Raw genomic sequence first — 27,472 nt, forward strand, 5'->3', positions numbered from 1 at the left:
AAAAAAAAAAAGAAAATGCACCTAACTTCCTGGGCTTCTTTTTCACTATTCTGAGGTATGTAAACTATATTGAGGCGTTCCACTTGAGAGGTGAGATAGGAATTACACTTACTGATAAGTGCACTATGCTTTAATGCATGCACCAATGCCCACATAAGTAAGCACACTGGTGAATGAGCAAACAGCTAGAGTACAAGGATGTGGCTAGGGGTGAGTGTCCATGCCTAGGAATGGGACTGTCTATGTCTGTGTCTATATATGTATGTGACTGTCTTTGAAGAGCATTCTGTCACAGCTTTCATTCCTAAAAGTTGTTGGAGGTGTCCAGCCCACTTGGAAGCAAACATTAGTCCTGTCAACAAGCCCTCCTTACATTCCCATGAAAGCCAATAAGCACTCCTCTTCTGGGGGTGAAAATGCACATGGAGTACATAACTGAGTTACTTGTAGTGTTTCTAGTACATAGCCCAAATCTATCCTACAAACAACAGCATTGGTGAGATACAAGTACTCAAGCAGGGATAAAAGTCCCATCTCTCCCTTCTCAGAATCCCCCTTGATAAATCTGAGGTTTGAGAAAGATTTCAGTGACCAAGCCAAGTTATACTTCCTGCAGACTTCCTACATCTTACTTACAAAATAAACAAAATACAACGGAAAACAAAAATACTTGTCTCCTAGAATATAAACATAACTTTCTGTCTTATGAGTATAGTGTGCCCCTTGCTGACCTAAGACCATCCTTCACCTACCATACTGCATTTACTGTCTCCTAACATATAACCATAATGCTTTAAACCTTTATTGTAATACGTTTAATGTTTTCTCTGTTTAATTGTATAAGCTCTCTTGATAAATTTATTCATTTATTTATTCATTTATTTTTGAGACAGGGTTTCACTCTGTTGCCCAGGCAAATCATACACTGTACTACTCAAGTGATCTTCCTGTCTTAGCCTCCATAATCCCTGAGGTTGAGAGGGAGCAACCAGCACTCTGGGATGTGGTTGAAAGTCCTCAGTAGGTGGTATCTTTCCTGCAAGGATTAAGGATCAGTCACATTTCAAGAAAACTGAAGTTCAAAGTGCTAATACATATCGGATCCTCACAAAACATGAGGTGAAGAACTGTTATCTTTTGTTAGGAGAGGTGAAGTGGTTTCTTCCACTTGGCTGAATGACATACCTACTTAGCCTTCTGAACAAATAAGCATCAAGTAGTTTAAGGCAATGTAAAATATATCATCAGTTTAGTATTTCAGTAAAAGTATTTAAGCAGGAGTAGTATCCCACCCATCCATTTTTCCACATAATTTCATTCTCATTATTATGGATGAGATTTTTACAGAAGTTAGGGTGTCACCAGCTCACTAAATGCAGAAAGATCAAATGAATTCCATAATTATTCCATAAATATAATATGTTTTATAATACTTTTTAGATGGAAGAACGTGTTTCTTTTAATAAATATCTTTTTTTGAAGATTTAATTTATATTTTGGTTCTGTGTATGTAAGTCTGTATGTATGAGTATGCCGATGTGAGCACAGGTACCTAAAGAGGCCAGAATAGTGTGTTTCATCCCCTACAGAGAAAGTTACTAGAGGTAGTGTGCTGTCCAGTGTGGGTGCTAGGAACTGAAAGCTGATTTTTCACAGATACAGTCAGGACTCTTGGTGCCATGCCACTTTCCCAGCCCTGAATGAGTGTTACTAAGCAAGGTGATAACATGTTCTCAACTTTTAACATAACAGTTACATACATGCAAGTCCAGATTGTATAAATTTCTTGACTCTTCTGGTTACAGTGTAACTTTATCTACAAAGTTATTAGACTTCTCTGTTAACAACAGGTATAGCAGCATGGAAGCAGGGTGTGTGCTGAGACCTATGCCTAGAAAGAAGCACCTGGTCTTTTTCCAAGGCCCTGACTGAATGGGCCATATGAAACCAATGTCATTGTAGACATCGTAAAGCTGACTACAGATATTCTTACAGCATAATTACTGAATAAAACATAAAATTTAGCCAGGCTTGGTAATTCACATCTGTAAGCTCAGTACTTTAGGATTCTGAAGAAGGAGGGTTGCTGGGAGTCCGCGGCCAGCCTGGGCTAAAGAATTTCAAATTTTGGGACTCTCTTGAAATTATAGCATGGTGGATCCTTATTACTCTGCAACTTGTCTCTTCTCAAGCTGTGAATGATACCTTTATAACATGTGGGCCATTCCCATGAGCGTTTTCATCCAACCATAAAGAAAAATAACATCAGCAAACATTTTAAGTTTAAACTCAACCCATCATTTTGAACACATTTAAATGTTATTTTTTGCTTTTATTTTATTGCAGGGGTGTCCAACCTGAATTGAAATCACTTGCAATGGGATTCCATTTACTGGTTGTACGAGCACTAGGTATGGGAAACACATCAAATTCAGGAAACAAATAATCATGCCAAGCTTAAAAGTAGAGTGTAAATATGTCTTGACTCTAAGGAAAGTTCAAAGGTTTAAGAATCATTTGTACTTGTAGTAAATGAAAGCAGTAGGAGATACAAGAAACCATAATGGCATGAAAGAGAATTTGATAGTTAACTGCACAGTAGAGGCTGGACATAGGGATTGTCCTATCTGTACAATAAGTTACGTCAGAGAGATCAGCTGTTCCTCTTCATTGTAATGGCAGGAGCTACTTTCAGTCAGGCAGAGTGAAGGTCCATCTCCATACCTCTTATGTGTTGAGAGTGTTGGGAATTTGGAACTGAACAGAACAAAACCTGAGGCTGACAGGCTGTTTGCCTATTGCCTGGTGCTGGAGGCTTCAGAGCTTTTACCAGCAACTAAGCACATGAAAGGGAAGGAGAACTCATGACTAGAGTGTATCACTTTGAATGAAGATGACATTTTAATTAAAAGAAAACTCAAGAAGTTGTGACTTTTATGTCAAGATAAGGTTCCTAAGTCTAATTTTCTAAGTATTCAGAGGATGTAATATATAGAAACTTAGGGAAGCACCTCCTTTCCTTACTACCATTTACTTCTAAATGTCTGCTGCTACTTTCACAACTGCTCACATAACCTCAGTGAGATTTATGTACATTAAATACTTATATGTAAAGAAATAGAAAAAAGTAAAATTACTTACCTAGGGATAGGGCAGAGAGATAGAGGCAAGCACTGATGAACAGATTTTAAAGATCAGTAAGTGAGTTGGAGGTCTCTCCCAGGGATCTTTGCAAGCTAAGAAACAGCCTTCACTGACAATTAACGGGGGACAAGTTGTCCATGATGTGTGTAGGAGACACAACCGTGGATACTCAAAGGGAAACAGAAGAGTTATAAGAATGAGAGAAGGAGTGAGAAGGAGGAGGAAGAGTGAAGAGAAGAGGAGGAGGATGAAGAGAAGAGAGTGGGGTGTAGGAGAAGGAAGGCCTCTCTGGAGTTCACTGTCTATCTCCAGGCTAGAAGGTTCTGTACGTGCCAGAAGCCCCCTACCTCCAAAACACAAATGAAACTCCACATATCTACCTGCCTCCAAAACTGATGTGCTGTGTACTCAGCAAGCTTCCTGACAGGCAAAGGAGAAACTCAAAGAATAAAAGAAATTCTTCTAGCATCATAAAACATAAAAGGGAATTTGCCATCACAGTTAGGCACTATGGTCTCATCGAACCTAAACGTTTCAATAGGGAAAACACATCCTAAGCAACTTCTAATTCCAAGCAACTCTTGCACACAGTGTGACCGAACACTGTGAAACATCTCCCAGTACATTAAACTGAGTAGGTCACGTAGAAAAAAAGTCACTGAAGACAGTAAATCCTAGAAATGACCAAGGCTGAGTTTCTTACCTAAAACATTTAATTTGTTTTGTCACAAGAGTAACATCACACAGAAAATATATATTGTTGACATATAGTTTTCATTTCTCAAGGGATGGCGCTGGTTTTTTGAAACATGAATATTGTAACTCATTTCCTGAGACTTCTTTCTTTGGATACATTGGCCTCCACTATCAGTCCATTGTCAATTACTTGCTCTCAGACAACCGGGAATAGGAGACTGGAGTGGTAGCTCAGTGGCTGACAGGATGTACTGCTATTACAGAGTTCCAAGTTTAGTTCTCATCTTCACCTCAAGTGGCTTACAATTGCCTGGACTTGGATTTCAGCGGATTGACACCATCTTCTGGCTCGCTGCCACTGCACTCACAACCAGGGACAGATACCCACATGAAATTAGTTTAAAAAGATATGTAGAAAAGCAGACACTAATTTTTAAAAAATGAAATCATGTAAAATTACATGTAAAATTATGTTCTTTATGTAACAACAGCTGAGATTTGTTAATCAAAATACATAAGAATTTGAACCCCATTGCTCCTGAATGAGACATATACTAACACACTCCTCCAATCCGTGGTCAGTTTAATAACCAAGTCAATCTCAGAGCTGCTTGAAACAGAAGCAGGAAACAGTGGCTTCTCTATGCTATGCATGAACTCTGGGGAAGCCCTGAATTGTGCTTTTGCACACTATAAAAAAGACCCACAATGGACAGTCAGGCCCACAACTAAGGCCATGTAATCAGAACACAAACAGAGAACTTACCATAAAGGGCCCTCTAGCTGAAATGCTCAGAACACTCCAAAAGATATTTAAACAAGTACCAAATCAGTGGAAAGAAAATGGTGGTTCATGGTATCAGATGATAAAAAGGTATCTCCCAAAGAGGAGAGACCTGGAAGGAGGTGAACCTAGAAGCTGCCATTCCATGTGAAGATCGGGCTAGACCACAGCTTGTCTGGGGAGAGAGTACTGGTGTAAGAGTTCCATTTTTAGATTTCCCTTTTTTTTCACCTTGCACATTTTAACTCTATTTATTTTTGATACTAACTCTTATTTATGTGTAAGTGTTCATGCATGATTTTCTGTATATATACCACCGTCCTGCAGTGCCTTCCAGAAGAAAGAATCAGATGGTCTGAAACTGGAATTCCAGCCAGTGAACTTCTTGATATAGATGCTAGGACCCACCCTCTGGTGCTTTCAAGAGCAGCGAGCACTCTAAACCATCAACTCAACTCACCAACCCCCATTCTTAGTTCGCTTCAAATACTTGAACAACTTCTGCTTTTATGGGAAAGGGATAAGTCCTTTTATTCACTTGTCACAAAGCTACAAATCTACTCTAATTATTCCAGAACCTTCTGGTGGATTAAAAACAAACACCCCCCCCCCCAAATCTTACATATGGCCATGTCACTAAATAGACTTTAGCTAATTTGTGTTGTAAGAACATAGCTTATAGGCATGTAGAATTCCTTGTTCATTATGTGTGTTAGGGATAGAGTTAGACAAAAGATGTGTATGATACTACACATCCAAAGATGGTATAATCTTTGAAAAAATTTATTAATATTAGTTCTTGCATATATTCAAGCAGAAATAAAGACATTATCCTAGAAAGTTTTCAGATTTTCATTCTTCCATATGTATCAATATGATCTAACACCTAGGTTTATTTTAAATACTTGTCTTGGGTTAATAGCTTTTCCTCTTATGTTGCAGGAGGAATTCTAGCTCCAGTCTATTATGGGGCATTAATTGACAGAACGTGTATTAAGTGGTCTGTCACCAGCTGTGGAGCACGCGGGGCATGCAGGCTATATAACTCCAGATTATTTGGGTGAGTTGTCGTAAATTTACTTCATTAATAGATTTTATCTTTTGACTATAATTGCTAAATTGAATAATTTTCTTTTTGTAATTTTTATATGTATATGAGTGTGCCCCACATGTGTGTAGTGCCCATAGAGTCACATGGAGTTGGATTCTCTAGAATTACATTTACAGATGGTTATGGGCCAATATGTGGGTGCTGGGGTCAGAACCCAGGTTCTCTGTAGGAATAATTAGTGTTCTTGATCTCTCAGCAATCTCTTTGGCCCCATATAGATTATTTTCAGTAAAATAATAAATTAATGATTAATGTTGCTCTAATTATTCCTTACTTTATATTCAGAATTGTATCAGGCAATCTCATTTTAACACTAGTAGAAACAATAGTAAATGTATGTGTATATTTTTACATTAAATACAAAGACATGGAGGCTCAAGGATAATAACTTGTCCAAAGTCATACAACTAAGAGCAAAAGAGATGGACCTTTTGTTCAATTATTGTTTTAGCTACCGAAACTCTACCCATGCCCAAAACATTATTGCCTCTGTTTTCTGGAAGGACATGATGGTCAGCTGAGGGTCTGGTTATATAGTATGAAAAGGAGGAAAGTTCGTGTTCTGTTCATGGGGATGGAAGACGAATGGTAATTTGAAATAACAAGTGGAAATGATATTCTTTAGAAAACAATTAAATATAAATTTAAATATTGATTAATTATAAAACATATATTATCCAAAATAGACTAACTTTGGGTGGTTTTTGTGACAGATATTCTCTGTGTAGACTCGGCTGTCCTGGAACTCTCTCTGTAGACCAGGCTGGCCTCGAACTCAGAAATCCACCTGTGTCTGCCTCCCTTGTGTTGGGATTAAAGGCGAGCACCAGCATGGCCTGACTTCAAAGTAGATTTTTAAAAATCTATTTGATAAGTACAAATATGTTAGGCTCATGAACCAAGCCCTCCCAACTATAACAAAAATATTAGAGTATTTTTAAATCTATATAACAAAAATAATTTTAAGTAACACCCAAAGGCAAAATACAAATTAGAAGAAGAAAATGGAGCTAATGATACAGCCACAAAAAAGTTTTCTAGATCTATCAAGCTCCCACAAAGAGTAATATTAAAGTGAACAATACATGGAGAGAGAATCACAGAGGCTTCCATTGCTGATGGATAGGATATAGTACAGGTGGGAGGACAGTCTACCTGTTCTTACTCTAGGCATAAGTCACAGTTAGCTGTCTTCCCAGCCATTTTTACCACCAACCACAAATAATAGTTCTTGTTGTTGCAAATCATTACCGCTGGTGTTGGTGCCACAGAGGTGTTGTTGCCTTGGTTATGGTATAATAGTGGTGTGGATGTCATGGTCCTCTTGTTGACTTGGTGGTGGTGATGATGGTGGTGGTGTCTTGGTGGAGTTAATATTATGGTGGACAGTAGGATGCCTTTAGTGCCATGTCCAGTTCCTGATAATCTTAATACCCTGACATATGCATGACAGGGTTTGAAGATTGCCTATTGTCTTAAAACCATTGTTATTGTTTTTATTTCCTTTTTGTGATACTTCTGTTTTGTTTTTCCCTGAAGGTTAGATGCAAATATTATGGCAAAGGGACTACTACAACTAATCACCCTGTCAGAAGGCACAGGGGGAGGGTAGCTTTCTATAGTAATATGTTTGCGTCTCCATCTCAATGGACCTGGATATGTTAACTGTGAATACCTGATATATTTCTTTGTGCTTTCTCCTTTTCCTGCATGTAATGGGATGGCTAGGTGAAAAGCTCTGAATATGCCTCTCTTCCATCATAAAGATAGAGTCAGCCAGTGTTAATCTTTGTGTCTTGACAGTTCTTTAGAAATAATTTCAAGCACTTTATGGTCCAATGCATAAGGTTTGATGTCTTAAGTATAAGTTCACTTTTTTTTAACTTTTAGTTTTTCATACCAGAGATACGTGTTATAAGCTGTACCACACAATATAAAATAATATTTGTCCCTCTCTTTTTCTAGAATCACATACGTGGGTTTGAATATAGCTTTAAAAACTCCAACACTTGTTTTATATGCTGTATTAATTTATATTACGAAGAGAAAAATGAAAAATGATAACAACATATTAGAAAATGGAAGAAAATTCACAGATGAAGGAAACCCAGAATCTGTAAATAAAAATGGATACTATTGTGTACCTTCTGATGAAACAAACTGTGAAACACCTCTTTAAGGTAAGAGAAAGACACATCTGCTGCTGTGTTTTCAAACAAGCCTGGTTCTTTCACTGAAGATTGTCTCACTTTACATATGATGGAGAATCTATGATCCTGTACATTTATAATGAAACAAACCAGAAATCAAAAGAAACAAGAGCACCCTTGTTAGGGTATAGCTGTGCTTTTGAAACTAAATGGTTTGTAAAGATTTAATGAATGAAGTTGGTTAGTTTACAATAGAAAAACAAGTATGCACTTAAGCATTTATAACTCAGTAAAATCAATAAGGAGGCTAGGATGGACAAAGGGGGAAAGGAATGTGAAAAATTGGTGTCTTTAAATTAGTGTCTTCAAAAATCAAAATTTGCATGGTGCTATTCTCGCCTGAAGTCTCTGCAATGGAGGGTTTCATGATGTGGCATCTTTTGGTATCCATGTTAAGTCATATGTTTTGCATAATTATTAATTTGAAATTGTGTTTAATGACATGCATCTTCTTTGCACATGCTGTATCAACATTGAGAATAAAACAAAAAAATTTAGGAAAATTACAGTCTATAATTATCAGAAAACTTACCTTAGAATGCATTTTTAACAGCTCTGGAAATGAATTGGAAGACCCACATTGACTGAAGAAAGCTAAGAGCAATGAATAAATAAGTCTTCACTCAGAGGCCTTTCAGTTCTTGGAGATAAGTGTGTGCCAGACAGTGGCTGGTAGAGGACACCAGCAGTCAACATCACCACTGTCTTGTTTTTCTTTTGTTTTGGATGTGAGATATATAGATATAGGTAGATATAGATTTAGATATATGGATCTCTCTCTCTTTCATACACATATATATATATATATATATATATATATATATATATATATATATATGAAATTAAGATGAAATTAAGATAGAGTGAATGAGAACAAATGTCTTTGGATATTGTATTATATAGTGAGATCGGATCTAGTACAGTGGGTGGTAGAAGATGAATTTGCTTTATTGTCACATGTTAAAATATTTTGTTTGAATTAAAATAACCTATTGAAATACTTTTCTGTTGCTATAATAAAAATAACCTGACAAAAAATTCAGGACAAACTCAGAGGACAATGTTATTTACTTTGACTTGCAATTCCAGCCATGTCCACCCTGCTTGGAAAGTCATGTCAATAGGCACAGAAGACATGGTGATAAGAACAGCAAGATGAGTGATCACTTTTCATCCATGACAGGAAGCAGAAACAGAGTGAAAAGGAATTGGGCAAGACTATAAAACCTCAAATTTCCCGCACAGTGAAATTCTTCCTCCAGCAAGACTCTACCTTCTAAAAACTCCAGCATAATGCCCATAACTGCAGACCAAATGACTGAATACATTTGATATGGGGAACAATTTCTAATCAAACTCTCACACACACGCACACCTGAATACTCAAACTTACACATGTATGGATAGCATAGTCCTGCTCTAGAGATTCTGATTCAAAACATCTTTGGCATAGTCTGAATTAAGTTATTTAGGAAATGGTCCCTCAAGTGACAGAAGTTTTTGATAGATGATTGAAATAGAAATTTTTGGTTTCTTTGGAGACTCACTTGTGTCATGTGATATTTTTCTGAACACTGTCTTGTGAGAGCATGCTCTGCGGAAGCAGGCACATGGGAGGATGTTTTGCTGAGAACAGACACATGGTGTTTTTCCAGAAGCTGCCTGGAAAGAGGCACATGATGTTTTGCTAGAGAGAACATACAATGTTTGGAAACGGTGTAAATATAATGCAACAGAAAGTGAATGAGATTGTGTGGCATTGGTTACCTTGCCACTCTTTTCTGGTCTTCCATAGGCTTTGCTGATGCTCATCTTCACTGACAACACTTTGGCATTGTTTTTCCTTGCCTTCTTTTCTGACCTCATAGAAAGAAATACACCAAAGTACTTCGATACTCTGGCAGTTTCTTGCCACTTCTGTGAACTTGGGCCGACTGGTAGAGCCTAGCAGTTTCTTTTGGATCAAACTGCTGTTGCTGATTCCTTAGTGATGTTTGTTAGTGGACTGAGCTACTGCTGTTGATTTGTGTGAATGGAATCTGCTGATATTCCGACAGCAAACAGTGGAATTTCCCCAGAGAACTATTTCTAATCAGGTTCACTTCCCCTTTGCCCTATTAACCTTTCCTATCCACTACCTCTGGTGGGTGGTGGACTACAAGGGTAGTAAAAGCATTTAAGAACCATTATTAAAGTAGGTTTTTAAAAATAAAAGCCCACAGAAGATAGTACTTACTTGGATAATCTGAGGAATACAAGAAAGCTAATATTCTGTAATAATGCAGTATAGAAGAATTGGCAAAATAAGGTTCCCAGTCTCTCTGTGGGTTATATTTGTGTTTTTTGCAAAATTCCCAATCGTCTATGGACTGTATTTATGGCTTACAGTTTTATTTTTCTGCTGGAGCATTTTCAGTTAAATCTTCATCTAAGGCTAAAACTTAACAGAGATAAAACTGTAAAGTCTAAGCCCTTAAGCATTACTAGCATGTTAAACTGTTGAGGATAATTTAGTGCTCAGTCACCTTGTACTTGATCAAATTCTTCACTGTGCTCTAAACTATGCTGGCAATCATTGTAAGTACATATGTCATTCAATATCAAAGACAAGCTATAGTTAGCCTCCCATACACGGTTTAAGCTTAGAGCAATTAACTAAAAACAAGTAACATTTTTATTAATTAATTTTTAAATTTACTTTATACCCCAATCCCAGTTTCTGCTCCTTCCTCTCTTTCCAGTTCCTCCCTCACTACCTTCCCATTCCTCTCTCCCTTTCTCTTCAGAGAAGGAGAGGCCACCGTAGATATCACTCCACCATGGCATATCTAGTTGCAGTAGTACATCTCCTACTAAGGCAGGTAAGATAGATGAAAAGGATCCAAAGGCAGGCAGTAGTGGCAGAAACAGGCTCTACTCCAGTTTTAGGGGACTCACATGAAGGCCAAGTTGCACATCTGTTACATACGTGTAGGGGGCCTAGGACCATCCCATGCATGCTCTTTGGTTGGTGTATCAGTCTCTGTGAGTCCCTATGGGTTAGTTGATTTTATAAGTTTTCTTGTGGTGTTCTTGACCTCTCTGGTTCCTTCAATCCTTTTTCTTCCTCTTCCACAAGATTCCCTGAGCTCTACCTAATGCTTGGCTGTGGGTCTCTGCATCTGATTTCATTAGCTGCCAGCTGAAGCCTTTCAGAAGACAGTTATGCTAGGTTCCTGTCTGCGAGTGTAGCAGAATATGATCAATAGTGTCAGAGGTTGGCTCTCTCTTTCATAGGATGGGTCTCAAGTCAAGCCAGTCAATTGTTCATTCCTACAATTTCTGCCCCATCTTTATCACCGTATATTTTGCAGGCAGGTAATTTCCCAGACAAACTTTGTTTAGCTTTCTGTTTATTGTAGGGCATATGGACCATGCCTCCATGGGCAAGGGACTGGTGAGGTAGAACTTGCTTAAACCCCTGAAATCTCAGAATTGCAGACCTGCAGAGATGGAGCTAACTCACTCTCTGATTCCATGCCTGCCTTGGGACATTTGACCAGGATCCCCAAGCAGGTGATAACAAGCAGTCAGTTATATAGGGGAGCACTTTGAGTTATTCCCCATGCGAAGAGACCACCACCACCATCTTAGCCTCAGCCAAAAGCATGTATTTATCCCCCAAATTCCATCTCACTCCCAGAGGTTCATACAGTTCCTGTCAACATGGCATAAAGTGCACAAGTTATTTCTACCAAGGATTGTCTAAGACTGTTTGATTTTACTGAGCTGTAGCACTTGGGAGAAGCCCTCCCACCCTGACCTGCCAGCAGTCATTGTTGGACATTGGACCCACCTGCCTAGCCAGGCTCCTGTGGCTTTCAGACTCCCGCATCAGAGCATGGGCTCTAGACATTACTACAGCTGTAACTGCTGCAGAACCCATGACCCTAGCCCCCTGTCCTGTGCTGGCTGCACAAAGTTCGTTATGCCTTTTCTAAGAGCTGTAACACTTCCCAGTATTCCTATCTGGACTGGAGCCCTGTGGACCCTATTTGTCCTGGACTGAGCTTAATCCTCCTCGATACAGCAACTTCTGATGCCACAGATGGAAGAAGCAGACTTCCTCAGACCCCACCCTCTCTGGACTTTGTTTTGATGTCTCTGAACTGGTGTTTACCTGAGGCAGCCAGACACCCCACCAGGAGAGGTGGATCATGAACCACAGTGTATGTTTTCAAGGTTAACCTTAAAGCAAGTGACTAAAAACAAAAACAATTTATTTAAAATCTGGTATACTTAATAAGTTAAAAGTTGGCCCTCAAACTTCGTAGAGATCTGCTCAGTATGGCATCTAAAATAAATATAAATAATATAAAATAATAATAAAGGCTTCTCAAGATAGCTGAAACCACCCAATTCTTCAGTCAGCCCATAAGTCTCCTTCAAAGGATCTAATGGGACACAAATGACTCCCTGTGGATTGTGATAACACTAACTACTGGCAAAGAACTGTTCCATGTTTCTGCCCAGGACACTGCCCAAACTGTGGACAAGCAGGACACTGGAGAACTGTCTCTCGTTGTCTCACCAACGTAGGTCAGTCCCTCAATTCTTCATCCACAGGGAAATCTGTGGCTAATGTTGTCCTGTGTGAATGCCAAAGTCCCCTGCCCCTAAGACCACCATGGAGGGTCCAAGATAACCATCAGGTAAGTGTCTGCCATTTTAACTGATACAAGGCCAACTGGATTATATTTCCTGCTCAAATTTATCCTACTCAGATTTCTGTTGATGGCGCTGGCTAATTGTGCCCTTACTAGTTTTAGAACAGCAAGCCTTAAGCTCCTCCTCAATGGCTGCAGCTGCCTTGTACATCAATTTTGTAAGTAAAAACCAGCTGCTCGACCTAATGATTGAAAAGAAAATCAACAACAACAAAAAAAAAAAAGGAAGGAAAAGAAAAAACAGTCGACTTAGTCAGACAGACTTATACTGAAAGAAAAAATAAACTCACAAAATTTTAATATAATAATAAAAATAAAATATAATAATAAAATTTTAATATAATTTTATTATTCCTTTATTTTAAAACATGTTTTTCAATTCGAAATCAGCCAACTATGTATCATTGTAAATAACTGTATTAAACAGTTAGAGTTTACATAGGTTGTGAAGGTCTAGGAAAATGATTTAGTGTACAAATGTAAAGGACTAAGGACATAAAAGCTTAAATAAGGTACCAGGGTCTAAGAAAGTAATTTAAGTATATAAATGAAAGTTATAAATATCTGAGGATATGAAAACTTATGTACATTGTGAGGGTTTGAGAAAATAATTGGAGGAATGCAATTATACTTTGTCTGAGAAAATGATTTAAGATAAGTAAAAAATTAAAAATAGATATTTTAGATTTTTTTACCTCTTTTTATACTACCGTTATATGAAGAATTTAGAAACTCAGAGTTTTAACACAAATCAATGGAGTTCTGTTAAGATATTAATCTAGTTTTAACAAGTCACTGACTACCCTTACCACAGTCAGAGGCTCAACAATTTGAATTTCCTTTGGATGCTTTCAAAATATAAACTTAAAGGTGTTTCTCATTGTGCTAAAACATCTTTCTTTCCATATATGTATGTGCATATATGGAGAAGTACAGAAAAGTAGAGGTAGTTTTGGAGCAGTACAGATATATAGGTTGGAGAGCACACACACACACACACACACACACACACACACACACACACACACACACGTATAAAATATCCAGCCCTCTGGACAGAGAAAAAATGAAAAACGTTCATGTTTCTAATTCTAAATCCAAAATCATTTGGGGGGGGTTCCCCAAGCTTTTGCTATAATTTAAGGCATGAGTGTACTCCAGCTGTTTATAACAGTTGTTAACTGAGTTTTCTACAATGACAATTTCAGTACAGATTACAAACAATGGTAACACCAATATAAAGAAGACCTTTGTCTCTTTTTGTATACTTAAACAATACATGTAAGTTTGAAGGAGTTACAACTTGGATCCACCTGTTACTGATCAAAGGGATTTCACATAAGACTATTGTTCAATTCTTGATTTTACAGCACAAGCCATTGCTGTTCTGTTAAGAATTTTTTTCCCTGTGCCTATCTTCGAGGCTTTNCCCCACTTTNTCCTCTCTCAATTTCAGTGTCTCTGGTTTTATGTGGAGGTCTTTGATCCACTTAGACTTGAGCTTTGTACAAGGAGATAAGAATGGNTCAATTCTCATTCTTCTACATGATANCCNCCAGTTGTGCCAGCNCCATTTGTTGAAAATGCTGTCTTTTTTCCACTGGATGGTTTTAGCTCCCTTGTCAAAGATCAAGTGACCATAGGTGTGTGGATTCATTTCTGGGTCTTCAATTCTATTCCATTGATCTACCTGTCTGTCGCTGTACAAGTACCATGCAGTTTTTATCACAATTGTTCTGTAGTACAGTTTAAGGTCAGGCATGGTGATTCCACCAGAGGTTCTTTAACTGTTGAGAATGGTTTTTGCTATCCTAGGTTTTTTTATTATTTCAGATGAATTTGTAAATTGNCCTTTCTAACTCAGTGAAGAATTGGGTTGGAATTTTGATGGGGATTGCATTGAATCTATAGATTGCTTTTGGCAGGATGGCAATTTTGACTATGTTAATCCTGCCAATCCATGAGCATTCAACAGCCCAAGATTCCCTGTCCATTGCTTATTCCTGAGGGTCAGCACTTTGCTTTCTTTCCTTGGTCTTGAGACTTCTTCCACTGTCACAACTACCAGGACCACAGATCTGTAAGTTTTAAATATATACTCAAGATAAAGATTTTCCTCTAAGTGTCTTAACTTTCTCATCTGCCCCTAGTCTGTATCTGTTGCAATAGATTTCCAATCAACGACACACTTGAAACTATGCAAAAACGCCACCATCAGATAGACCTTTAAAACTAGCAAGCCCTGGGCTTGCTGAAAGCTGATGCATACCAAGTTTCTGATGAAATTTCCTGCCATCTTGAACCTCAGCTCTTTAGAATAGAATTCCATACTATTCCAAAACTACCTGTACTTCATTAGTTCACGGTGGTTCAACAGAATCTGGGCTGTGAACTAGATGGTGTTCTGCCTGTTCCTGGCCTTGGGCTGAGTTTCTGGCCTTCCTGGACCCTGTCACCCCTACCAATCGGAGCTGAGAAGCAGTTACAGGACTGAGTGTGACTGAGTGTGTCACTACTTACGTTTAACAAAGGCCTGGGACATTAGTTCTAAGGGAAACATTTCCCAATCACTGTTGGAAGGACCGTCCTTTGGCACGCCTTCCTGCCCATACATCAGTCAGCCAAACAAATCACAGAGAGCCAGTATTTGAACATATTCAGGTGAATGGAGTCCTGGTTACATATTTTGCTCACACTTACAAGACAGAAGCAGCAAGCCTTAACCAATAGGGTGGCTCTAAAACCCAAAAGGTCTCATACAATGCTCTAACCTGAGGTTGCGACTGTGTCTGAAAACAGTGTTTAGTTGCTAAGGTACAAAGTCTGTCATAGCTTGAGTTGTTTGGACTTAGCAGGGCTTCACTGAAGATATACTTATTCCTTCTGAGATGGCTTTTACAAATTACCATTAAATCCTTTTAGCTTTCAGACTGACAACTACGAAACTGCATTTTCTTTCATTGGCTCTGTCCTTTGTGCAAGGCTTTCCTTTGAAACAGGATTTCCTAGCGTCATCTTCGCATGAAACATGTGAATCTAGTACATCAGCCACACGCATCAAATACATAGGGCATTCTGTACATCGCTGAGGATTAATCAATCCTGCTTTCCTGGCCGATTCCAGAAGTTCCTTTTCTATTTTGTCTTTAGATTTTCCCGGAGGGAGTATGGAGTTTGTTGAGCTATTTTTAGTTTGTCAGACTGCATCTGTGGACTGAATAATCAGAACTGGATGTCAGAACAGCCATAATGAAGTCCTGGATAAGCAGGACCCCCCCCCCCCGAGTGTGGGGAAGACCCAGTTTTCTTCATGGAACACAGTTGTTTTTAAAATATTACTTATTATTTTTATTTAGGTGTCTGTCTGTGTGCCCACAGACTATAGGAGAGGACGTTTGATCCCCAGAGTTGAGTTGCAGGTGGCTGTGCATCACTAACACGGGTACTGGTACCCAGACTTGGGTCCTTTCCTAAGGCAGCAAGTGCTATTAATCACTCGGCCCTGTCAACATCGCCCAGCTAACTTTTTATAATAGGGATGTGAGACGCGCTACCGTCTCGCCAGCAAGAACGACGTGACACATCGTTGGGATTCTTCTGCAGTAAAGCTTTAATGCATCTCGAGAGGCAATGCATAAGCTACTCAAAAGCGGAGACCCCGAGGTGAAAAACCCTCTCCCTTACATAGGAAATGTTCTCCGCCTAGGACATGTAGCTCCCTGGTTGGCTGCTCACTATCGGCCCAGATGACGCCACAGGACAGGCAGGGCACAAGGGATGGAAATTTACCCGGCACATTTGTAGACCGCTTGCTTACCAGTTAGAACACCGGATGCCAGCGCCATCTTGCCATGGCGATTGTGAGGACTGCTCCCCACAGGGATGCTTTAAAATTATGTCTGGTTTGAATTCTAAATTGTTGTTTATAGATTTATCCCTGGGAGCCAGCTGCTGGCTTTCCCTAGAATTCCATTGTCTGGCCATTGCTCTGCTGGCCTCCATGAGGCCCACTAAACAAGGGAACAAGGAGCAGCCAGGTCAAATCCCCTACTCCCCATTCCCCTGCCCATTCCCAAGGCATACTCAGCTTCCCTGAGTTATCTGCTGTCTCTCCCCTAGCTCAAATATCTCGCCACTGATCCGCTGGACTCCATCAAGCCTTCAGAACAGGGAAAAACAAGGCCTTCCAAACAAGCAACAGGCAGACATGTGACATCAAGAACAGCTAGTCCAAGGCTGCCCACAGGAGATCTGCTGCACATGGAATATCCAGATAAGGCCTGACTTCCTGATACTTGCTATGCCAGGAGCATCCGGGTACACGCAGATGGTTAAAGGTCCATATAAGAACTGAAACAATCAGTCAGTGAAAATGGCACATTCGCAGCAAAGCTATCTCACTACAGCAATCCCTGGATATCCTAACACAAGTGAAGCACAAGAAAATGACGTTAGCTCCAACCTTATAAAACAATAGAAGCCTTTAAAGAAGAAATGAATAAATCACTCCTAGAAGTACAGGAAATACAATTAAATAGGCGAAAGAAATGAATAAAACTCTTCTTGACCTAAGACTAGAAATATAAACAGAGAAACAAACAAACAAATGAACGAACTAACAAGCTTTAATCTGAGGGAATCCTGGGGATGGAAAATCTAGGGAAGAGAATAGGAACAACAGATGCAAGTATCACCAACAGAATACAAGATATTGAAGAAAGAACAACAGACACAGAAGTTATGATTGAGGAAATCGATACACTGATCAAAGAAAATACAAAATCTAAAAAATTTCTGACACAAACCTTCCAGGAAATCTGGGATACTGAGAAAGACCTAATCTAAGAATAATAGATGAATAGAGGAAGGTGAAGAATCTTAACTTCAAGGACCAGGAAATATTTTCAGCAACATTATAGAAGAAAATTTCCTCAACCTAAAGAAAGATATGCCTATAAACAACAAACAAGATGTGTACAGATCACCAATTACACTGGGCCAGAACAGAAATCCCCCTGCTATATAATAATCAAACTACAAAATCTCCAGAAAAAAGAAAGACTATTAAAAGCTGCAAGGGGAAAGGCCAAGTGACATACAAAGGCAGATTGTCAGCATCACACCTGACTTTTCACCAGAAAAGTCTCAACACATACTAGAAAACTGAAATAACTCTCCGCATCTTATAAGAACACCAAAGAACACAGCTGGAATTCAACAATGAATCAGCAGCAAGTCTACAAACTCACAGAAACTGAACAACTTTCTACTTAATGACTGCTGAGTCAGGGGAAAAAAATGAAATGAAAGACTTGGTAGAATTCAATGAAAATCAAGGTACAGCATACCCAAACTTATGGGACACAATGAAAGCAGTGCTAAGAGGAAAGTTCATAGCACTAATTGCCTTCATAAAGAAATTAGAGAGATGTCATAGTGTCAACCTAACAATATACCAGGAGGAGGAGGAGGAGGGGGGGAGGAAGGGGGAGGGGGAGCGGGAGGAGTAGGCAGCAGGAAATAATCAAATTCAGGGCTGAAATAAAAATAATTAGCAGTGAACAGTAAAAAGATAATGAAATCGACAGCTGATTCTTTAAGAAAATTAACAAGGTAAACAAACCCTTAGCCAAACTCACTAAAAGGCAGAAAGACAATATCAAAATAAAAAAATCACAAATGTAAAGGGTGACATAACAACAGACATAAAGGAAATTAAAAAATCATTAGGTCTTAATTCAAAAGCCTGCATTCCACAAAATTAGAAAACCTAAATTATATGGATGATTTTCTAGGTAGCTATCACTTATCAAAGTTAAATTAAGGTCAGGTAAACTTTTTAAACCATCCCATAACTCCTAAGAAAATAGACGCAATAATTAAAAGACTCCAAACCACATATAACCCAGGCCCAGATGATTTTATCACAGAATTCTACCAGTCTTTAAAAGAAGAGCTAATACCAATACTCCTCAAACTATTTTACAAAATTTAAACAGAAGGAACATTGCCAAACTAATTTTATGTGGCCATAGTCATTCTGATATCTAAACATGAAAATACAACAACAATGATAAAATAATGGTGTTCCATACCCAAATGTAGCCAGTAGAAAGCTGGTCTTCCAGGAGTGCAGACACGCCTGCAAAAACAGGTAAGACCACCACTTCTGCTCTGAGGGACCCTTCTGGAGACCTCAGGACACAGGAACCAAGGAGCAGTCTGGGACAGGATCCTTCCGGTTTATATCTGTGCCCAGAGATGATCCTGTGCCACAGCGCTCCATACCCAAACTCCTCTCAGACAGAACTAGTCCCCCAGGAGTACTGACTCACAGGCTTACAGGAGGGATAAGCCACAGTAAGAGACAGCAAGACCAGCTAACACCAGAAATAACCAGAAGGTGAGAGGTAAGGGCAAGAATATAAGCAACAGAAACCAAGGCTACTTGACATCATCAGAAACCAGTTCTCTAACTATAGCAAGCCCTGGATACCCTAACACACCAGAAAAGCAAGACTCTGATTTAAAAGCACATCTCATGATGATGATAGAGGACTCTAAGAAGGACATATGTAACTCCCTTAAAGAAATACAGAAGAACACAGGTAAACAGCTAAAAGCCCTTAAAGAGGAAACACAAAAATCCCTTAAAGAATTACAGGAAAACACAAACAAACAGGTGAAGGAATAGGACAAAACTATCCAGTATCTAAAAATGGAAATATAAACAATAAAGAAATCACAAATGGAGACAACCCTGGAGACAAAAAACTTAGAAAGAGATCATGGATAAAGCATCACCAACAGAAAACAAAGAGAAGAGAGAATCTCAGGTGCAGAAGATTCCATAGAAAACATTGACACAACAGTTAAAGAAAACACAAAATGCAAAAATGTCCACAAAACATCCAGGAAATCTAGGACACAATGAGAAGACCAAACCAAATGGAGATAATAGGTATAGAAGAGAACAGAGATTCCCAACTTAAAGGTCCAATAAATATCTTCAACAAAATTATAGAAGAAAACTTCCCTAACCTAAAGAAAAGGATGCCCATGAACATACAAGAAGCCTACAGAACTCCAAGTAGACTGGACCAGAAAAGAAATTCCTCCTCTCACATAATAATCAAAACACCAAATGGACAAAACAAAGAAAGAATATTAAAAGCAGTAAGGGAAAAAGGTCAAGTAACATGTAAAGGCAGACCTATAAAAATTACACTTCTCACCAGAGACTATAAAAGCCAGAAGCTCCTGGGCAGATGTCATACCGACCCTATGAGAACAAAATGTCAGCCCGGGCTACTTCCTATACCCAGCAAAATGCACAATTAACATAGATGGAGAAACCAAGATATTCGTTGACAGAAACAAATTTACACACTATCTTCCCACAAATCCAGCCCTGCAAAGGATAATAGATGGAAAACTCAGCTCTGAGTACCTCCAAATAGAAACTGGAGAGACTTTACATTAGCAGCTTAATAGTACACCTGAAATCTCTAGAACAAAAAGAAGCAAATTCACCCAAGAGGGGTAGACAGCAGGAAATTTTCAAACTCAGGCCTGAAATCAACCAAGTAGAAACAAAAAGAACAAAGAATCAGCAAAATCAGAAGCTGGTTCATTGAGGAAATCAACAAAATAGATGACCCCTTATCTAGACTAACCAGAGGGCACAGAGACAGTATCCAAATTAGCAAAATCAGAAATGAAAAGGGAAATATAACAACAGAAACTGAGGAAATTAAAAAATCATCAGATCCTAATATGAATGCCTATATTCAACAAAACTGGAAAATCTGGATGAAATGTACACTTTTCTAGACAGATACCAAATACCAAAGTTAAACCAGCATCAGATAAACCATCTAAACAGTCCCATAAGCCCTAAAGAAACAGAAGCAGTCATTGAAACTCTCCAAACCAAACGGGGAACGAACAAACAAACAAACAAACAAAAAAAAACCCTCTCAGGACCAGATGGCAGATGAGTTTAGTGCAGAATTCTATCAGAACTTCAAAGAAGACCCAAAACTAATACTCTTCTAACTATTCCACAAAATAGAAACAGAGGGAACATTACCCAATTCATTCTATGTATCCACAGTTACAATGTGTATTCTCCCTTGGAGATGGAATGGTTTCTGTCTATTCAGGAACTTGTCACAATTTCCTTTTATAGAGGACTTCATAAGGGATTTTTTCAACTTCTATCATGTTTAATATTTCAAATAGACTTTAAAAACTGGTTGAGTGCATATTACTTTTAGCTTCAGGAGATATCATGTTTATTTAAGAAGTATTTAACTATTATAAATTATCTTGATGGCTTAAAAAATGTCAAATTAAAACAACCCTGAGATTCCACCTCACAGCAATCAGAATGGCTAAGATCTAAAACCCAGGTGACAGCAGATGCTGGTGAGGATGTGGAGAAAGAGGAACACTCCTCCATTGTTGGTGTGATTGCAAGCTGGTACAACCACTTTGGAAATCATTCTGGTGGTTCCTTAGAAAATTGGACATAGTATTACCTGAGGACCCAGCTACACCACTCCTCAGCATATACCCAAAAGATGCTTTAACATATAACAAGGACACATGCTCTACTATATTCATAGCAACCTTATTTATAATAGTCAGAAGCTGGAAAGAACTCATATGTCTTTTAATAGAGGAATGGATACAGAAAATGGGGTACATTTATACAATAAAGTACTACTCAGCTATTAAAAACAACGAAGTCATGAAATTCTTAGACAAATGGATAGAATTAGAAAATAACCCCCTCACAAAATATGCACTCACTGATAAGTGGATATTACCCCAAAGCTCAGAATACCCACGATACAATTCACAGACCACATGAAGTTCAAGAAGAAGACCAAAGTGTGGGTGCTTCGGTCCTCAGAATGAATAACAAAATACCTATGGGAGCAAATATGTAGACAAAGTGTAGAGCAGAGACTGAAGGAAAGGCCATCCAGAGAGTGTCCCACCTGGGGATCCACCCCATATACAGTCACCAAATGCAGACATTATTGTGGATTCCAAGAAGTGCATGCTGACAGGAACCTGATATAACTATCTCCTGAGAGGCTCTGGCAGAGTCTGACATAAACAGAGACAGATGCTCACAGCCAACCATTGAATTGATCATGGGGTCCTCAATGGAGGAGTTAGAGAAAGGACTGAAGGAGCTGAAGGGGTTTACAACACCATAGGAAGAACAACAATATTAAACAACCAGAGCTCCCAGGTCTCAACCACCAATCAAAGGGTACACATGGAGGGACCCATGGCTCCTGTCTTTTATGTAACAGAGGATGGGCATCAGTGGGAGAAGAAGCCATTCGGTTCTGTAAAGGCTCGATGCCCCAGTGCAGGGGAATGCAAGGGCTGGAAGTGGGTAGGTGGGTGGGGACACACCATCATAGAAACAGGAGGAGGCAGATGGGATAGGGGGTTTCTGGAAGGGAAATCAGAAAAGGGGATAACATTTGAAGTGTAAATAAATAAAATATCCAATTAAAAAAGGAACAGCTAAAATAAACAACTCAAAGGACAGCACATGCTGGTGGATATGTGGAGCAAAGGAACACTCCTCCATTGCTGGTGGGAGTGCAAACTTGTAAAATTACTCTGGAAATCTATTTGGTGGTTTCTCAGAATATTGGGAATAGTTCTACACCAAGACCCAGCTGTACCACTCTTGGGAATATAAAAATGCTCTGCCACCCCACGTGGACACTTACACAACTATATTCATATTCATAGAAGTTTTATTTGTAATTGCCAGAAACTTGAAACAACGTAGATGTCTCTTAACTAAAGAATGGATAAGGAAAATGTGGTTTATTTACACAACGGAATGCTACTTAGCTATTAAAAACAAGGACACCTTGCAATTTGAAGGGAAATAGATTGAATAAGAATATATCATCCTGGCTAAGGTAACCCAGATCCCAAAGAACATGCATGGCATATACTCACTTATTAGTGGATATTGGCCATATAATACAGGACAACCACATTTCTGTAAGGCAAAGGGTGTTGTCAATAGGACAAGATGGCAGCCTACTGATTGGGAAAAGATCTTCACCAACCCTATTTTCTACAGAGGTCAATATCCCAAACATATAAAGAATTCAAGACATTAGCCACCAACAAACCATATAATCCAATTCAAAAGTGGGGTAGAGATCTAAAAGATGTTCAATGTCCTTTATCATCAGGGAAATGCAAATCAAAATGATGCTGAGATTCCATCTTACATCCATCAGAATGGCACAGATAATGAACACAAGTAACAGCATTTGTTCACAAGGATATGGAGCAAGGGGAACACTCCTCCATTGCTGGTGGGAGTACAGACTTATACAACTACTTCAGAAATTAGTTAGGTAGTTTCTCAGAAAATTCGGAATAGCTCTACCCAGTTATTCCACTCCCGGACATATATACCGAAAAGATGACTCCAACATACAACAAGGACAGTTGCTCAACTATGTTTATATCAGCTTTATTTATAATTGCCAGAATCCCTCTTTGAAAGAATGGATAAATAAAATGTGGTACATCTATGTCATGGAATATTATTCAGTTATTAAAACCATGAAATTTGCAGGCAAATGGATGGAAATTGAGATTATCATCCTGGATAAGGTAATGCAGACCCAGAAAGACAGGTATAAAAATGAAAGTACAATGCATCCAGACTTATGGGACACAATGAAAGCAATGCTAAGAGGAAAGTTCTTAGCACAAAATGACTTCATAAAGAAATTAGAGAGATCTCTGTTGTATGAAATATTAAAAAAGCAACCCACACTATCACTGGCCAGGCACCGGCAGAGAGATCGGCCTGTTCTCAGACTGGCAGCTTCTCTTACTCAGAGCTCCACTCTTCCCTCCCTTCCAGGCTTGTTAAGTTCCCATAGCTGGCCACTGTCATGCCTGCATAGTGTTTTCAAATTCCTGTGGCTGGCTGAGCTGTACTCTTGCACGCCATGCTCTGTTCTTTCTCTGGAACCCAGTTGAGTTGCTGCATGAAGGAAAACATCACAAAAATCTTAGTTTAGATTCATCAGGTAACATAATCACTGGGCACAGAAACTAGTATCGTAATTTTGTTTACTAATCTATGTAAAGTCCTCAAGTGGCAGATCCTGTTGGACCTGCCTCTCAAACCAACAGGCTTCATCCATTTTGTCTGCCTCCCTTCCTGGTGCCATCCACAAAGATCATTCCTTTCTCCTGCCTTTCATTGATCCTCATAACATGTTCAGTTTGCTTTCTCTCACAACTCAAAATTTCCTGCCCAGGGATGACCCCACCCATGGTTACTTGGACCCTCCAAATCAAACATCAATAGAGCAAATGCTCTGCTGACTAGGCCACGGGGGGGGCACTTTCTCAGTGGAGGCTCCCTCTTGTCAAATGACCCTATCCCATGTAGTGTTGGTGTAGAACTGTCAAGCACAGGTGGTTCCGTGGATATAAAATTTTATTCCTAACATTGAGAACCTTCCTTTGAATTCTAAGCAACCAAATTAAAAAAAAAAAAAACAAAAACCTGGGCTTCTCTGCATCTGTCTGTAACCCCAACACTGCGAGAACACAGAGAGCAGAATCATCCTAGTGTGCCACGTTGGCACATTTATGGAATACTCTAGAGGAAGACATTCAGCATTGCCTTCAGGCCTTCACAATTTGCACATGCATGGAGCCAGGAAGCCATGTGAGTTGAGGAGCCAGACCCTTAGCCAGAATGAGGCTGAGTGCAAAAACTAGCCTTGATATCAATGCACTGAGATGGAAGGTAGAATTGGCAAGGGCCAAAAGCTGGTGACTTTTGGCAATTAACTCCGTCTTTTTATTCTGGCATAAATACAGGTAAAATAAATATGGTAAGGCAATTGATTACATGGTTCTCTAAATAACTTTACATTCTATAAATCCATAGTAACTTAAAATAAGAGCTCATGTCCCAGGTCAAAATGGTTTAAGAGATTACAGCAGAATTGTTTACGTGTCTTTCATTAAGAGTCATATCTGACTAAATATTCCTCATCTGTTTACTAGCTCCACAAGGTGATTATAAGTTTAGAACAATAGTTTTTATGCCACAAGTTTGTGAGGATTTTACAAGAGAAATGCCATCTGCCCGTGTCTTACTATTTTGAAGTCTTACATATATGAAGTAGTCAATAATTTATTTTTTGTCATTGTGACCTAACAAATTACCCATTCCAGGTATGTGAACTGTAGTTACCAAGATTAGTGGTCTCACTTCTAACATAGAATAAGTTTTCTTTAATTATATATTTGTTCCAAGCCTATTTTCTTTCCTAGTACAATTACCTCCTAACACAGAACTCTATTTGCAGCATTTTATTTTGAAGGCAGCTTAAAATTATTTGAATCAATTCGTCAGCTCTATAAGATCATTATAAGGAATTATAAAATCATCAATTTGTCTAAACAGCATTATTACATGAAAGTACATCTTCATATTGATTCTTCAGGAAAGCTGCCCAACCAAGTGGGTATAGACCCAGGAAATAAACTAGGCTATGTCAGATATTTGAGCGATACAGCAGTGGGTTACATGGAAAGCATTTCAGCAAAGATGAATTCTGGGATGATGTCCCTGGCATCTTTGCCTCACAGATCATACCCCTTGAAGCCATTTTAAAAAAATGCTGGGCCATTTCAAGAAAGATCACTTGTTTGCCACATCCTACCCTGAATGGCTTCTGCCATGTACCTGAGATATGGGCAAACCCAGAAAAGACTACCCTGAGACTCACAGGAGTTAACCTATTTCATACTTGCTCTGGGCCTGCATCTCCAGGGGAACAGAGCCAGGATAATAACCACCTCTGTACCCTTGATGAAGTCACATAGTCTGGTGACCAAACTATAGCTTTAACTTCCTCTCTTCTTGTAAGGACATTTCCAGCAAGCACCTGGAATTTCTCTTCATGCACATAAAGCAATCCCAGCACCTCTGCACCAGCCAATAATGTACATTCATCCCCTAAACAGCAGCCAATTCCTCACAGTCTATATAGCTCTTGATACCCCCAATAAAGGAGATCTATTTTTTTGAAAGTCTATTTTTCCTCCTGACTCTCATGCTGGCCGATATCCAATGGAATTCACCTGCCCAGCTATACTTCATTACCTCAATTCCAGCTTAGATACCCCAAGGCCTGAAGCAGAACCTAAGGTGGCGGCAGCTGGTACCCAGGTGGAGTCAACAGGAATTTCCTGTTTGAGTAGGAAAAGTTGAATTCCCCCAGTCTTCAACATTAGCCAAAGGATGAAGTCTCAACAAAGTGAGGGGCGGCAGACTATTTTTTCCCCTCCTTTGTTTTTGGTTTATGCCATGGCATTCAATTCAGACATGTTGAAAGACCAACTGAAGTCTCCTGGCCAGGGCATTCTCTGGTATTGGTAGAAGGTCCATAAACCTGTGTGCCTAGCCCCAATAACCTGCCCAGGTGTTGCCAAGAAATCTTCTATATTTTTTCTCCTAACAAATATCAAAAACAAAAAAACCAGTAACACAGTGACAAGTAAATGCCATGTAAAATGGTCACTGGAACTTTTGCCTGAAGGCTGATGTTTTGGGGGTTACTGTGAAATTCCCTGACAGCAGTAAGGCTGCTGGAAAGTTCTTCTTTGGAACAGATGTCTCCTTTCCTTTTCATCCTGGGGAATGCCCCATCACACAAACAAACCAAACCGAACAGAACCAAACCAAACCAAACCAAAAACAAAAAGAAGCCAAACAAAAACAAACTAACTAAAATTAAAAAAAAAAATCCTGAGATTAGAAAAGTATGGGTCCTCTTAAGTCACCCATAAAGAAACTCACGCCGGATGTTGTGGCGCACGCCGGTAGGATTTGCTGAAGGAGGCAGAGGCAGGAGGATCACGAGTTCGAGGCCAGCCTTGTCTACCAAGTGAGTTCCAGGACAGCCAGGGCAACACAGAGAAACCCTGTCTCAAAAAACAAAAAGAAAACAACACAAAAACAAAAACAAAAGAAAGAAAGGAAGGAAGGAAGGAAGGAAGAAAGAAAGAAAGAAAGAAAGAAAGAAAGAAAGAAAGAAAGAAAGAAAGAAAGAAAGAAAGTCACCAAAAAGCCACATGGACCCTGATTCCCATCTGCTTCCCCTTCAGTCACCCAAAAACTCTGCACTCTGTAGGAGGTAGACATATCTTAAGGCCAAGTCGGGGCTTCCCTTACACATTCATCCATTGGCCAGCAAAGCTGTACTCTTCACAATTATGCCAACAAATAAATAAATAAGTGAAATGAAAGAAGGAAATTTCACAAATCTCCTTGACTTCTTCCACTAATCCTAAAGCAGAGAAAATACCAATTAACTCCCATCTAGCTCTTCCATTTCCTCTACTGCTGACTCTGGTATTAGTCTACAATTCCAGGCATTCCCAACTGATGTCCACCCCACTGGGGCTGATTTTCCTAAAGACAGAACACCAATTTAAATAGTTTTCCCCCCAGCTCAGCAGTGTTGCAACTGAGTGCATCTCTACCAACTTCAAGCCTTAGACAGAGTCACCCCACCCTTTGGCTCACAAGACCCCGCCCTGGACCCCCACTTTCACCCCCACAAATCCCTGCCCCCTGCACCTATCTCCCTTGTTAGTCTACTTTCAAAGGGCTAAACAATATACAAAGAGCTCAAGAAGCTGGACTCCAGAAATTCAAAAAACCCCATTAAAAAATGGGGTACAGAGCTAAATAAAGAATTCTCAACTGAGGAATATCAAATGG

The 27,472-nt window shown here is 39.2% G+C and overlaps 1 protein-coding gene across 4 annotated transcripts in view; it reads left to right on the forward strand.

Annotated features, from left to right (window-relative positions):
• The window catches only part of LOC110314592 (solute carrier organic anion transporter family member 1B2), a 48,791-nt gene extending 40,083 nt beyond the window's left edge, over positions 1–8,708 (forward strand). For all 4 annotated transcript variants that reach the window (XM_029534600.1, XM_021188866.2, XM_029534601.1 and 1 more), the window contains exons 13-16: positions 2,347–2,411; positions 5,567–5,684; positions 7,701–7,915; positions 8,499–8,708. In XM_029534600.1, coding sequence (XP_029390460.1) covers positions 2,347–2,411; positions 5,567–5,684; positions 7,701–7,914 — 397 coding nt within the window. In that variant the 3' untranslated portion in view covers position 7,915; positions 8,499–8,708. The remainder of the gene's footprint in view (positions 1–2,346; positions 2,412–5,566; positions 5,685–7,700; positions 7,916–8,498) is intronic.
• The last annotated feature ends 18,764 nt before the right edge of the window (positions 8,709–27,472 follow it).

This window comes from Mus pahari (genome assembly GCF_900095145.1).
Source record: "Mus pahari chromosome 2 unlocalized genomic scaffold, PAHARI_EIJ_v1.1 2_unlocalized, whole genome shotgun sequence".
Lineage (NCBI taxonomy): Eukaryota > Metazoa > Chordata > Mammalia > Rodentia > Muridae > Mus > Mus pahari.